Consider the following 14,327-nt stretch of genomic DNA (forward strand, 5'->3'; position numbering starts at 1 on the left):
TCTGCCTATTGCTTCATTGCATTGGCGATTTCATATTCATCCTGGAGTCAATCCTGACTCCAAGATCCCTCTCTGCCTCTGTGCTGCTGAGAGGGTCAGCCCCTAACCTATAACCATAATGCTGGTTTCCTCTCCCCTGGTGCAGCACCCTGCACTTGTCCTTGTTGAACCGCATCCTGTTCAGATCTGCCCACTTCTCTAACCTATCCAGGTCTGCCTGGATGCAGCCCCTGCCTGCCGGTGTATTCACTTTACCCCACAGCTTGGTGTCATCAGTGAACTTGAACAAGGTGCTCTCCACACCCTCGTCCAGGTCGCTAATGAAGATTTTGAACAACACCGGCCCAAGGACCGAGCCCTGGGGGACTCCAGGGCCCACACTCTCCCATGTCGACATCAATCTGTCCACCACCACCCTGCGGGTTCACCCCTGGAGCCAGTTTGCCACCCATGTGACCGTGCATTCGTCAATGCTGCAGTCCCTCAGCTTGCCCACCAGAATTGGGTGGGACACTGTGTCGAAGGCCTTCTGGAAGTCCAAGAAGATGACATCGACTTCCTCCTTCACATCTAAGCTCTTTGTTACCTGGTTATAGAAAGAGACCAGGTTAGTCAGGCAGGATTGGCCTGGCACGAACCCATGTTGGTTACCCCTCAACATCACTTACCCTGCAGGGCTCTCATAAATGTGGCCCTTGATAATTTTTTCAAAGACCTTCACCAAGATAGAAGTGTTGGGTTGTTTTAACCCAACAGGCTAAGCAATTTACACGTAACGTAACACCATATAAAGGATTACAGTGAAGGACCTGCTTATAATGGGTATAATATAATGGCTTTTTTTTATTAGGATTTTCTGAAGAAGTTTTCCTCGGATGAGTTCAGAATGTTTTGTTTGCGCAGCAATTACAGATCAGGTAAGGAAAAAGGCCATCTTTTCTATCAAGCCTTCCAAAATAGTGAGGGTCCAGTGGTAGTGTGTGTTGGCTTTCCTACACTCAGGTGGAATAGTTAGGTCCCATTTAGGTGTGTAGATGTGAGTTTTTGGTATGCTGTTTGGGTACCTGAAGATCCATATTGCATCTGCTTTTGTAACGCATCATTTGACCCTTGCAACTGAGTCAGAAAAAAATATTGAGGAGGAAGACCTGCCCACCTTTTATATTAATTTTTTAGGAACTCAAGCGTGGTGAAATAAACACCAAAGCAAGATTCTAAGTACACATAGATGCCTAATAGGTGAAATTAATCTGGCCTTTGGTGCCTAACAGCTTCAAATTCTTCATGTTGAAGAGAACTAGCATTTTGTAAGATATTTGTCCCAAGACTTGTTTAGGAAAAGCAGCCCGACTTCAGCCAAAACTTACCTACATGTGCATGAGCTTTCCTGGATTGCTTCCTTAATTTCATAAATTATCACTTTCTCTGTGGTGGTCACTTATGATGTGTTTAGATCAAGATCAACAAAGTTTGGGGAGAGAACTGAGTGAAGTTTTGCTGCATATTCATATAGCTATATGACTGGAACTTGGCATTCTTTTTTTTTTTATTTTAAATTACTGTGGCTTTACATTTGTAGTCTATCTGGTTAATGGAAGATATTTAGTATTCATAGGGTGCATCTACACATGCTGTTTGGGTGAAGAAATAAACTCTGGCACAGTTTATACTGGAGTTCATTTCTCCTGGGCGCAGTGTTTACACATGTGCCTGGGACCACAGCATGTGTCACAGCCCTCAATCGCCATGGAAAAGGAGGAATACATTCTAGACACATCTTGCTTGTTGAACAAGCCCCAAATGTAAGCAAAAGAACAGTTGTGTGTGGAAGGAGTGTCGCTTCTCTGGTTTGAGGCAGCAGGGATGGTTGCATGCTTGTCACCTCGGGGTCTCTGCACCCGTCAGAACACCCCAGTCCTAGGTTGGCAGGGGAGCTGGGGAGAGTCAACCCCAATCTCTGGGTGGTGGTGTCAGGCTGGCCACACTGTAGCATCCTTAAGCCCAAGCCAGCCCTGGTCACCATCTACATGCATATTGCAGTGGCATAAATTAGTCTACCATAGGATAGCATTTGTCCCGGACAGTACTATTCTATGGCAGAGTTAGTTAATTTTACTGCGCCCTAATATGGGCTCACGTGTAGATGGTGATGCTGTACTGCGGAGCTGATTAATTAGTCAGTTCCGTAGTAAAGTGCATGTGTAGATGCACCGGGAGGATGCATGCCAGTGAGTGTGTACATGTGGTTCGCGGCACCTCAACAATTTGAGGCACCACAAACAGAATGTGGCACACGTGCATCTATTCACTGTGCTGCTAACTTGCTGTGTGGCAGTTTTTTGATACTGGGAGATCCTAGTGTCAAAGAAGAACATCGCTGAAAAAAGTGGCATGGTGCATGAAACAGCAATTTGTAGTTTGTGCTACCAGAAAGGGAGCCTGGCTGGCCAGAGCCATGATGTGGCTTCCAACCAGGCTCCAAGCAGTTGGCTCAGCATCACTGGTGCCCTGGGACACCCCCAGAACCCCAGGTAAGGCTGCTGGGGCCAGTACAGGTGCTAGCACCAACTTCCCTTACCACACCTGGGTCACTTTGCCATGTGCCAGAGTGCATGTTCAGGGCATGCCTTGGGCAAAATAGCAGTGGTGTAAATGTCCCAAGGTAAACGCACTCCCATTCACGTGTGTACTCATTGGGACGCGCCCAGCGAGTTTAATGGTGCAATAAAGCTCACTTGCATGAAAACCCAATAAACAGTAAGCCATTTTAAATCAACAAGAGTTCTCCATTTTGGGGGGTTTTTAAAGAGTTTTTCTCTTTTTAATAGATTTTTTTACAGAATTGTAATAAGCAGTACTTTTTAACAAAAGACATCTTAATGCAGACATCGAGTGTTATGCCCCATTCATGCTCCCTAAAATAGAACGGAGATTTCATAACTCCAGTTGGGTCATACAGTCTATTCAGGCTGATAGTATTGTAATTGGATGCCAGAGCCTGTTGACTGTGCACTATATTTGTAGTGTAATCTTTGTTAAGCAAGCTACTAGACATCCCAAATTAGCACCTCTAATGGGAAATTTGGGAGAGCTGAGCTAGTGAATGCCTTCTTATTTTATTAACAGGTGCTGCTTTGTAACATGCTGTGAATTTTGTATGGATAAACAGTTCTATGGCATGGGTCTTTTGGCTGATTAATACCTCTAGCTCTTTGCTGGGCCGACTGAATGGATCCCTGCTCGTATTAGTGACTAAAGGCTCTAGGAATGCTTCCTGTGCCTAAAATATTTTACAGAATGAGATGGGGGGGAAAAAAGAGTTGACTGGCTCTGTCACAGCCCTCAATCACCATGGAAAAGGAGGAGTACATTCTAGACAAATCTTGCTTGTTGAACAAGCCCCAAATGTAAGCAAAAGAACAGTTGTGTGTGGAAGGAGTGTCGCTTCTCTGGTTTGAGGCAGCAGGGATGGTTGCATGCTTGTCACCTCGGGGTCTCTGCACCCGTCAGAACACCAAATGAACATTGAACACATAAGTGGCTCTCCGGCATGTACCTTGGGGCACTTGCAGCCCTGCACAAACGCATGTTTGTAAAAATTAATGGGAAGCTAAAATGCATAATACATGTGTGTTCTGTAAACAAAGGCTCAATGGCACTCAACTTCCAAGGCTGCCCCTGGGGCAAGGAGAAATGCTGACAGCCTTGTATTTGATGGTTGGTTGGTTAGTTAGTTGCATATCATTTTCTACAGCTTGATTGGGTTTTGTGTGGCTTTTTTTTTTTTTTCTCTTTACATATTAAAAGACAAGGAGTCTGGGATCTTGTATAAATTGTGTGTAATAATATAATATAAAAATATCATGTGTATCCAGTCCATAAATATAGCTTTATATACTATGTATGTATAGTATATAAAAGTTATTTTTATCTTTTTTCATTTTGATAAAGACGAGGACCAGCCACACACACAGGTGGCTTTGATAAAAGGAAACCATTGGTCATTGGCTGGAAGTGATTGGGGTAAATGAGAATCTTCTGTCACTAATCTGCAGAGCAGATAGGAAAACAATCTGAGTGACTGTCACTACAAAATGGAGAGGTTAAGAAGGCAGGACCTGGTCTAGAACATGAGACCAGCCTGTATAGTCATCTATCTGCTCATATATGTTTAATTTGTTTTTACAGCTAAATTTTTATTGCTTGGTTCCATTTTTTATAGTCTGCTTTCCAAATTAATTTGTTAGAACAGAGAAATCGTGTTCGAGTTCAGTGTTTCTCAGAAAGTTTGGTTAGGGTTGTTGGGGAGCATATTTAGACTATTGTAGCTGTCTTTAAGACTGAATGTCCTGTGTCCTACTGATTTAGAACATGGACTTGGCCAGTGTAAGGGTCTGACGCTATATTTTTTTGAGCCCCTGAAAGATCTCAAAGTTGTGGCAGGAGGATGGTGGCTGACAGTCCTGCTACTCAGGCAAAATGAAAATATATCCACTGAATGGACAAAGCTCTCTGTGTAGGAGACAGTCATCTTCTCAGGGTCTTGAATACAAGTTGGAGAATCTGCCACGGTGTAAGGCAGGGGTGGGCAATTATTTTGGCTGGAGGGCTGCTTAATGAATTCTGAGCTGTTGAGAGCCACAAGGGTAGCCTTATCCCTTAACAGGTGCCCCACCCCCTGGTTGTCATCTTGGGACTAGAAGTCCTGCCTCTAACCCCTGACCTTTTGCCACTGGAAGTCCCTCCCCTTGCCTCCAAAAGTACTTTGTTTGGGGGAGGAAGGGGGTTGCCATCTTGGAACTGGAAAAAAAACCTAAATCATATACTAAAAATCAAATATCTACTGTAACATTTTAATTTTATTTAAAAAAAATATTTTGTCCTCACTTTGTGTGTGTTTGCATAGTGTATATAGAGGCTATTGCATAATAGCTCAAAATAAAGTCTTACTCTTGTATTGGGTGTGGCAGGGGCTGTGATGGCATGTGAGAGGGTCCCCACATTCAATCTCTCCACCCCTGTGGTGCACAGCCCTTGCTGTGCACCACAGGGGTGGAGGCAGCAGCAGCAGCAGGCCCTTGGGGTACTCATGGTCCATAGCAGGCAGATCCCTCCAGCAGTGAACAGCTCTGTCTGAGTCCTGGGAGCTGCACATGGTGGCAAGGAGTAGGGCCAGGCCACTGCCACCTCCATTGCACAGGGATCCGTTACAGCTCAAATGCAGCTTTTGGGACTTGGCTGCAAAAGGTTGTTAATATAGGCTTGAGAGATCTCAGGAAGGGGGCAGTGCCTGTGGCTGCGGAGGAGGGTAAGAAACCCCACGGTCTGTGCCAATCTGACTATGGGGTCAAATTCCTTCCTGACCTCCATATATGGTATCAGTCTGAGTCTGACTGGAGGGGCAAGAACTGGTAGCCAGGAACCTCCAGGTTTGATTCCCAGCAAGAGCACTGGCAGACCCCGATTACAATACCCAGCCCTGGCTGCGGCCAACACTCAGTGCCTCTGAGGAAGTTTAAACAAAAATCATGGCATGTAGCAGAGGTAATGGAAATTCCCTCCCAGCTCCATGAGGCAACCAGCAAAGACCAGAACCAGGGGGAAATCCCCCTATGGCCAGATCATCCCTGATCAGTGGCTGTCCAAGCTCTCCTTGAACCCCTCCAGTGATTAAGAGTCCACCTAAGGAGTGTTTTCCACCATCTCGTTGTTCTAAAAGTAAAGACATTTTTCCTGAGAAAATCTCAACCTATGTTGGCATACCTTCAAGCTAGCATGAAACGAGAATGCAGCCCTGTGTACATCAAAAGGGAGGGATGGAATGCAAGAAGAGAGGGCCAGAGGCCACAGGCAGCTCCAGGGCTCTTCTCTGCCCGCCGTGCCTCCCACCCCCCCGCCCCGTTGCAGCCCTGAGCAGGCTGAGAATCCAGTGACCCAGAGCCAGAGGGGGAGGGGGGAGGTAGACCCGGGACAGGGCTGAGTTGCAAAGTGTAGTGATGAGGACTGGTTGGGGGGGAAGCAGTGACACATGACTGCAGAGAGCATGTGCAGTGATGGTCCTTACGGGTGGTTTGGATGGGCCAGGTGTTGCAGGAGAACCTGGAGGGCCCCGAGGGAAGAAACAGTGGTGTCAGTCCTTGGCCATGGCAGCACTGTGGCAGGCAGGGCTGGCCTGGCCCAGGATGACACCAGTGTGCTTCAGCCTCCATGCAGAGGCATCCCAAGTGGCTTTGTTGACTCACCCTCCTCAGACCTAGACTGTCAGTGGCTGTGAAGGTGTCCTTGAGAGGGCAGGGAAGCAGCCTGGTGCCAGGAATGGCCCCTGGACCACTCAAGTAGATGCCTTCCCTGGACTGCTCCTCAATAGAGGAGGAAGTAGGAGGGAGGGAGAGAGATGGTTCAGGCCCCACATCACTTCCACCTGACTTGCATGTACTGGCATTGGACCCTGTGGCCTCCATGCATGAGGATAGGATCCCAGGGCCACACATCATCCACACTTGCTGGGGCTTGAGCAATCCTAGCATGGAGCACACTGCCTCATCTCTTGAGCTATACAGACTGTTGCCAGTGCTGGATGCTGTGTCTAAAACCCCATACTGTTTGGAACCCAGTTATAAGGCATTGTCTCACTGAACGCTTTGCTCTTGTTTCTTGACCTAAAATTCTTTAGGGGCTGTAAGTGGCAAGATGCCTGCATCTCTGGGACATGGTTGAACTGAGCTGGAACTTGGGAAAGCACAGTACAAGCCCAGTTTACTTGCTTCGGTCTTTGATTGTCCTTTGGTGCTAAGAAGGAATTTGTGTTGTCACTGACAGTGCCTTGCAGTCTGTGGTATAATCCACAGGTGCCTTAATAGGGGTGCACTGACTGAGATTTTGCTGGCCGATTATTGATACCCAATGTTTAAGGAGGTATATTGGCTGACGCTGATCTTATTTCTGATGCAGCTGCTTCCAGCTGGTATGTCTGTTGTGTATGTGGGGGGGGGCAGAGCAATGCCCCCTGCAGTGAGAAACGGTGTAGGGGCAGGTGTTGCCCAGCCAGGGTGGCATGGGCATGGGATGGAGCCATGGCTTGTGGGGGAAGAGGGAGGCGGGGCTGCAGTTCAGTTGTGGGCTGGAGCTGTAGCTGCGTGGGGCTCTTCTCAATGGGGGCTGGGCTTGGAGCAGGGGCTAGCAGCACTGGGAGGATGCTGCATCCACCCCAAATTTCGCCGCCACTCTACCACCAGCCACCTGGCACAGCCCTGGCTCAATGCCCCACCTCCATCTGGCTGTACCGGGTGGCTGGCAGCAGCAGCACTGGGAGCAGAAGGGTGGCAAAATTTGGGGTGGATGCAGCATCCTTCCAGCGTCCGCTCTGAGCCTAGCCCCCAAGAAGAAGAGTCCTGCACAACTGTGGCTCCAGCCCACAGCTGCCGCCCACTGACCCCAAGCAGATCTGGGGGCACATGCCCCTCTGCCCTCCCGGGGTGCAAGCAGCAGTGGGAGCCACCCCCCTGCACCCCCCCAAGAGCCACGGCTTTGTCCTATGCCTGCCCCACCTCAGTTGGGCAGTGCCTGCCCCTGCCTTCTCCATGACAGCGGAAGACGTTGATCTGCACCCCTCCCTCCCACCCATGCCCCTTCCCTCCCTCCTCCCCTTCCACCACAGCAGACTTGCCAGCTGGTCCTCACTGCCTGAGTGCTGTGCTGTGGTTGAGCACAGCACCAGCCTTTGTCAGCCAAATTATTGCCCCATCAGGTTGATTGCCAATTTTCTTTGTATCAGTACCGATCTGATATTGGACCAATGTATCAGTGCACCTCTACTTGATGGTGATAGTAATAATGTGGGGCAGTGTAAAATTCATGGCGCTGTACAGGAATAGCTTCAATCAATGTGGGTTTCAGTAGAGTATAGTACTAACAAATATTTAGCTGAGAGCTCCTGTAACCAGGGGGATTTAATTAGATAATCTTATTGGATAAAAATTGATGTCTAATTTCTTACTAGTTTTATAAAAATTACTAAGTATACTTTATTTTAAAGGCACAATCAAACTTCTGTTAATGCAACATGTAAGATGGATTTTAATCGCTTTCACACTGAGAATCTCAGAGAGCTGAATTTTGACCTGTTTTTACAGGGGAAAATCCAGAGAAACTCCATTTTAAGCAGTTGGATAACTTTCTGGATTTATGCTGGAGTAAGTGAGAGCAGGATTTGCCTGTAGCTTTGACCGCTGTTTTAATTTTATTCTTTTGCACATGTTGTGTAGTTATTTAAGGAAGGGTATGTATGTGTGTGCGTATATGCCCTTGCAACTGGCTGTTCTGTAGAAACACAAGTGTATGTCTGAGGCCAGAGGTGAGATTACTGTGGAAACTGTAAGGTCAGACTCCGTTGATGGAATTAGTGATGCATTATAAACTATGCCGGGGGTAGCCGACCTGTGACACAAGTGCCAGAAGTGGCATGGACAACTTGTGTGTGGCGTGTGGCAGATCAGGAAGGGAGTAGGCTGCAGAAAAGGCAGGGAGCAAAAAGCGAAGCAGCAGATCAGGCAGGGAGCATAAAATAGAGCAGCAGATAGGGCAGGGGAAAGGGGTCGGAGTGGCACTTAGGGAAGATGTGGGACCTATTTGTAGCACACCTGCCAAAAGACTGGTTCTACTGAGCTATGCTTTGGATAGAAGTCAGTCCAGAAAACAGGCATTTATGGCATAGTAGCGTTATGTTCTGAGCATGCAGATTATGCAAGTGTCTCTGATTTGATGAGAGAGTAAATTAAAATTCAGCCCTCCTGATGATGGGCACGGTTTACAGTGGATTTAACTTGGATGCATAGCACCTGCTTATTTCAGGGTTAAATTTGGCTCTGTTGGAAATGCAGCACCGTATGGTAGGGTGCACGTAGCTTCGTCTATTAAGAAAATTAGCCACTACTGACAGCTGCTGTCTGTAATGGGTGCAGCTGGACTGCTGTTGTATAGTGCTTTTTCTGTGCAGTGCAGTCAATGACAGGCAGTTCTCAGAGCTATTTAGAAACAAGGGTTAAAGCCTGAGCCAACTAAAGCAAATATTTACTAGTAAGCTCTGACCCCAATTGCAGAGATTCGATTGGTACGTGTAGGCTAAAACTGGGACCCCGCCTACTGTGATAGCAAGCTTCAGAGCACATTTGGTATAATGAAGACTGAAGATGCCATTCTGCTTAATTGAACAGTTAATATAGATGCCTCTTTAAAGATGCATGACTCAGCAGGAGATGTGACAGTTCAGCATGGCTTTTTGTGGCATATCCTTATTTTTTATGGTAATTATAAATATGACTGGCTTAAATATTGTTGAATATTTACAAGACGTAGAAATTCAATACATAAAAAGGTTGGGTTTTTTTTTCTATTTTTAAATCGGTTCATCATTGTTTCAAATATTTTTCAAGTGTCCTTTGGGCCATTCTATTTGCATCTCATTAGTGTAAGGCTTTTTACTTTAAATTACTGAATTACATGCATCTTATTTAATATTCTTGAAGGTTAAAGGTTTTAGTTAAGCTTATATGTAACCTTAACAAAAGTTTTGTTTTGTCAGATAACTATTACAAGAAACGAGGGTTCTTTCTTTATTTCTTGTGGTAGCTCCTGTTGGGCAGCATCTTCTGCATTATAACATCTCCATGAAATTTTTATTTTCTTAGCAACTGAATTTAGTGATGAGAGCATGGATGATGCAAAGAACCTCCTTTGGGCAATTTCTTCTTTCATTAATCATGCAAATACTTATATAAAAGGACAGCTGGTGTGTGAGCCCATTAGAGAAGATGTATTGTGGGAGAGGTAAGTGTGCACAACATAATAGCTTGAAGATTGACAGTGTATGAGCAGGGAGTTAAACTTTGAGGCATATTACATAGTGTTAAGAAGGTTAACAAAAAATTGCATGTGCTTAGGCTAAATAGGACAGAGGAACATTTTTTACATCTTCCTTTTCACCTTCTAGTTGTCCCTTTTTTCCCCTTCCTTTGTCCTGTTGTAGCTTTTCTGCACAGTCTAGTACAGTTTGTTACATGCTGTATTTTTTTTTCAGTGTTGTCTTACCTAGGTTGCTTGTGCCCATTTTTTCTGAACTAGCTTCCACTTCCACTGTTGAAAGCTGTCGAGCTTTCAGGGTATACACCACTGTATATTTAATAAATTAAACAAAGGAGAAAGGATAATTGGAGAATTAAACATAGTTAATACAAATAATCTGTAAAAGCTGAATATCAGACATTAAATTTCATGTCGTCAACTCCTGTGATGAATGGAGGTAGCGTTTAAGATTTCGACAGGCATAACTTTCAGCTTTCACGTTGAAGCATGCAGTCTCCAGATCAGTGTAGCAGTTCGCATCGTAGAACAGCTCAGAACAAAATGACAGTGTCATTTGATGACTCCCTGTGGCTGATTGCTGATGAATTCAATATATGGCTGGCATCTTGTTCATCTTATCTGAAACGTTACATTTTCTTCTCGAAGGCTAGCCAACACAAAAGTGAATGTGAAGGCTGCATTTGCAGATGACTTCGACACCTCCAGGGCTGTTTCTGCAATTATGGACCTCATTCACCATGGCAACAGACAGCTTAAGGCTGTTACTAAGGTAACCCATTAGGATACAGAGTTCAGAAAATGACAGCTGTCCACAGCCCAACTGTTTAATACAGACAGATTAGTTTATTGTTCACATAAGAGACCAGCAGAAACAAAGCTCTGCAAAATGACAGTCTTGATGGCACACATTAGTCCATTATGCATCTATAAAATTTTGGGCTGCTGCTGCCTTATACTGCATGGCCAAAGCGTGTTTCACTGCTGCTGTCCTGTGTCCATAGATAAGACTTTGGAAAGACCTGAAGATGTTTCACTGTGTCATGGATATTAATGCCTGTTGGATACAGTTTCATATTATCCTACTTCACTGTTAAAATACTAGTGGATAGGTTGGTACGGATTTCTTTTATAAACAAAAAACCTTGGCCAGGACTTTGGTGCGTGAGGTGGCAATTGTGGTTTATACTGTATCCATCTCATTCAGATTTCAGAACTCACCTTTGCTATGGGGAAATCAAGACCCTGCCCCACCCTCCACATTTCAAAACTATTAGTTGGCAATTCGAGGCCCCATTTCAGATTTGCTGATGCTGAAGCAGAGGAATATCTTGTTGGTTGGATGTAGCAGCTCAGGATAAAAATGGAGCACAGGCATGAAATTGCATGTCCTGGGTCCTACCCCTTTTGGCTGACTCTGTCCTTCAGCTTTGGTAAATGACATAACTGGTCTGCTTTGTTGCCCAGCTGCTTAATTGGCAATTTCATGGTTTATTTGTACTGGCATCACTGGACTTGGAATATGGCAGTAGCTCACTTTAAGATGAGTTTTATTAACTTTCTTTAAATCCCTGTTTTGTGTCAGTCCTGTAGGAATACCAGTCTCAGATTTAGATTCTTAGTCCTCACCTTCCCATTTCTTTAGAAAGTTCTTCTGAGCCAATCTCCATTTGCAGTTCAGATCCTTCACACATTTGTTTGAATTGTCAGAAGATCTGAGATTTTTGTTAATTGGATGATGCATTTGAGGCAGCTACATCTGATCTAATTTCCTTGCAGTGGTGGTACATTGGCAATAGACTTGTCTTCCTGATATCTGCCTGTGACCTGTTGTGAGAATATTGTTCTGTGGGACTGAGGGTTCAGGGTGGCAATTCTGGGGAAACCTTTAGTTAATGAGTGCCTGTGAATGCAGGGGACTGGACTCCATGGCCTAGGCAGCCTTATCGTCCTACATAGATTCCTCCTTGCCGCGGTTCTGAATGTGCTGCCCAGCATCTCCCTGAGCACTGCTGCTTCCTGTGCTTTGCCTCCTGTGTACCATACAAGTGTTCAGATCTTTTCCCTTCGAGATGCATTGGCTTGCATTTTCCCCAAACAAACTCATTTTGTTGTTTCTTCCCATGTGTCTAATCTCTGGTGCATAATGTGTATTTGATTTTCTTGGCTGTTGGTTTCAGCTACTTTTCGAATTGAATACTTTTTGTAAATTTCATGCTATTTATGTTTATGCCAATCATTAATGAAGATGTTGAATAAAACCTGACCCAGAACCATTTCCTGCTGCATCTTATATTTGTTCCCACTTGTGCTATAACTCTTTGCCAACCAGGTCTTTGCCCTGTAAGTGTATTCTCCTGTTCTTGCATTTTAATTTTGAATTAACATTGGGTAAATATAGAAGTAGTAAGTAAAGCAGTATTTAAAACACTATTCCTGGGCAGTTCAATTCTGTAAGCTGTTTCAGAACGGTCTTTGCAGGATCTAAATCAGTAAGACAAGAGTAATGTTCAAAAGGGTTTATACAGCAGATTCACCTGGATATCCTTAGGGTCGCTTGGTGGTTTTTTTTTTTGTGATTGTAGAAAACTTCTTCCGTATAGGGTAAGAGGTAAGTTTAAAATATGACACTTCTGCACACCACTCTTGTTCTTGGAGAAAAGGCTTTTGTCTCAGTTTAGCTTCAAACTCATCACGAGTGATGTAAGGCAAATTGGCAAAAGCCTTGTTTCTGAAAAAGTGCTCCTACATGGGTGACATGTATCCACAGAGCTGGTTAATATTGGCAAGGCTGGAGAGGTGCATTTTGTGAACTGTCATGGTATGCAAGAGGATTAAGCACAAATGAGCATTGGAGAGCAACTGGGTTGAAATATTCCTTCTGTAGCAAACTTATCTGGACAACTTGTTTCTGTGGCTTTTAACAGGAAGTTGGATCCCCTAGAAGCCCGATTGTGTATGCAGCCATAATCTCCTATATTGAAAACCTTTTTAACACAGTTGGAATATCTCTTGGAGAAAGACAGGTATGAAATATCTCTCTTATGTACAATATAGTAATCGCTCCATTATATATAATGGAATACTTTGCAGAAATGTTAAAATAAATAAGGGAATCGAGGTCAAAGGTAGTTGATGCAGAAACACTGAGAAATGTATGGTCATGGTGTGCAAGAGGATTAAGCACAAATGAGCATTGGAGAGCAAACTGGGTTGAAATATACCTTAGCATCTTATGGCAATATCTAGATGAGTGTGGCTGTGTGGTGTCTGCAGCGCCACGTGTATGCAGCACCACATACCACATGTTCAGGTGTTTTCTGTGCTGCAAGGGAGCAGTGCAGGAAGAGAGGGGGTTGACCCCCTAGATATCTAGGAGTCAAAAAAAAAATGCAAAAAACCCCCGCAGAGCAGCACGTGGGGCCAGCATGTGCTGCTCAAAACTTGAGTTGAGCCAGTCAGTCCTGCTTTGGCTGCCAGCCAGGTTCCAAGTGGCAGGATTGCTGTTGCTGCAGCTCTTGGAGGCCTGCAGGTAAGGCTGCTGGGGCCAACCCAGTGTTGGCCCTAGCCTCCTCTACCCCATCTAGGGTAACTTGCCATGCACCAGAAGGTGTGTGGCACAGGTTTGCCTGGGGATAACTAGTGGCAGGACAAGGTGTGCCACTGCTAGTTGTCCCCAAGGAACCAAATATTCACGGTCTTGTGGACATGGCCTATGTTGCATCACTGGTGGAGTAAAAAACAAGAGTTTGGGGAATTTGTACAATAATAAGCTTGAAGAACTGAGACCATTGTATTCATACTTGTAAAGGTAGAAAAGGGGGAGGGAAAAGATGCCCATGAATCGCACAAGTCAGACTTCTTTGTAGTGAGATATTAAATCCAAAGGTAATATCTCAGTAGTATGTGAAAGGAAAGCAACTTAGAAAATAAGAGATGGGGGAATGTTTCTTTGGGTGAAATTTGGAATATAGTAGCATCTGCAAACAGTGAGAGGACTTCCTTTTGTTGGGCTGGGCAGCACACCCATCCTGCCAGCGTTTGTTTGTTTTTTTTAGGATGCAAATAAAAATATTAATAACAAGAAATATTCATTCTAAGCCATTAGCAATCAACTGTTGCTTAGCTATGACTTAACAGTAAAAAAAAAAAAAATCAAGATAATAGATTGTTTCAGTAGGAGCAGTTTTTTGTGTATTTGGCTTCTACAGTTTATCTGCATGGTTAATTTTTGATAACCTGCTGCCTTCGGGAGAGTTGTGCATAATTTTCATGTAGAACATGTTCCCATGAGTTCTGTGACCTTTTTAAACCTAGCTAGGATATATGCCTTGATGCATTTCTGACTTGAACCATGCTGTGTGGGATTCTCTGGGCTTTTGGGTGGTACAGAGGCTTTTGCTATGCAGTAAGATTAGAAGAGCATTTTCTGTGTTGTCCCTGTCCCCCATCCCCTGCCCTCTCTCCCC

General features: G+C 44.8%; 1 protein-coding gene across 1 annotated transcript in view; it reads left to right on the forward strand.

Moving 5' to 3' along the window:
- CARS2 (cysteinyl-tRNA synthetase 2, mitochondrial (putative)) overlaps window positions 1-14,327 on the forward strand; it is a 62,749-nt gene that overhangs the window by 35,948 nt on the left and 12,474 nt on the right. The window contains exons 10-13 of the mRNA XM_019529659.1: window positions 851-917; window positions 9,687-9,825; window positions 10,507-10,630; window positions 12,786-12,884. Of these exons, the coding sequence (XP_019385204.1) occupies window positions 851-917; window positions 9,687-9,825; window positions 10,507-10,630; window positions 12,786-12,884 (429 nt within the window). The remainder of the gene's footprint in view (window positions 1-850; window positions 918-9,686; window positions 9,826-10,506; window positions 10,631-12,785; window positions 12,885-14,327) is intronic.

The sequence above is a fragment of the Crocodylus porosus genome, unplaced genomic scaffold (genome assembly GCF_001723895.1).
Source record: "Crocodylus porosus isolate Cpor-Errol unplaced genomic scaffold, CroPor_comp1, whole genome shotgun sequence".
NCBI classification, from domain to species: domain Eukaryota; kingdom Metazoa; phylum Chordata; order Crocodylia; family Crocodylidae; genus Crocodylus; species Crocodylus porosus.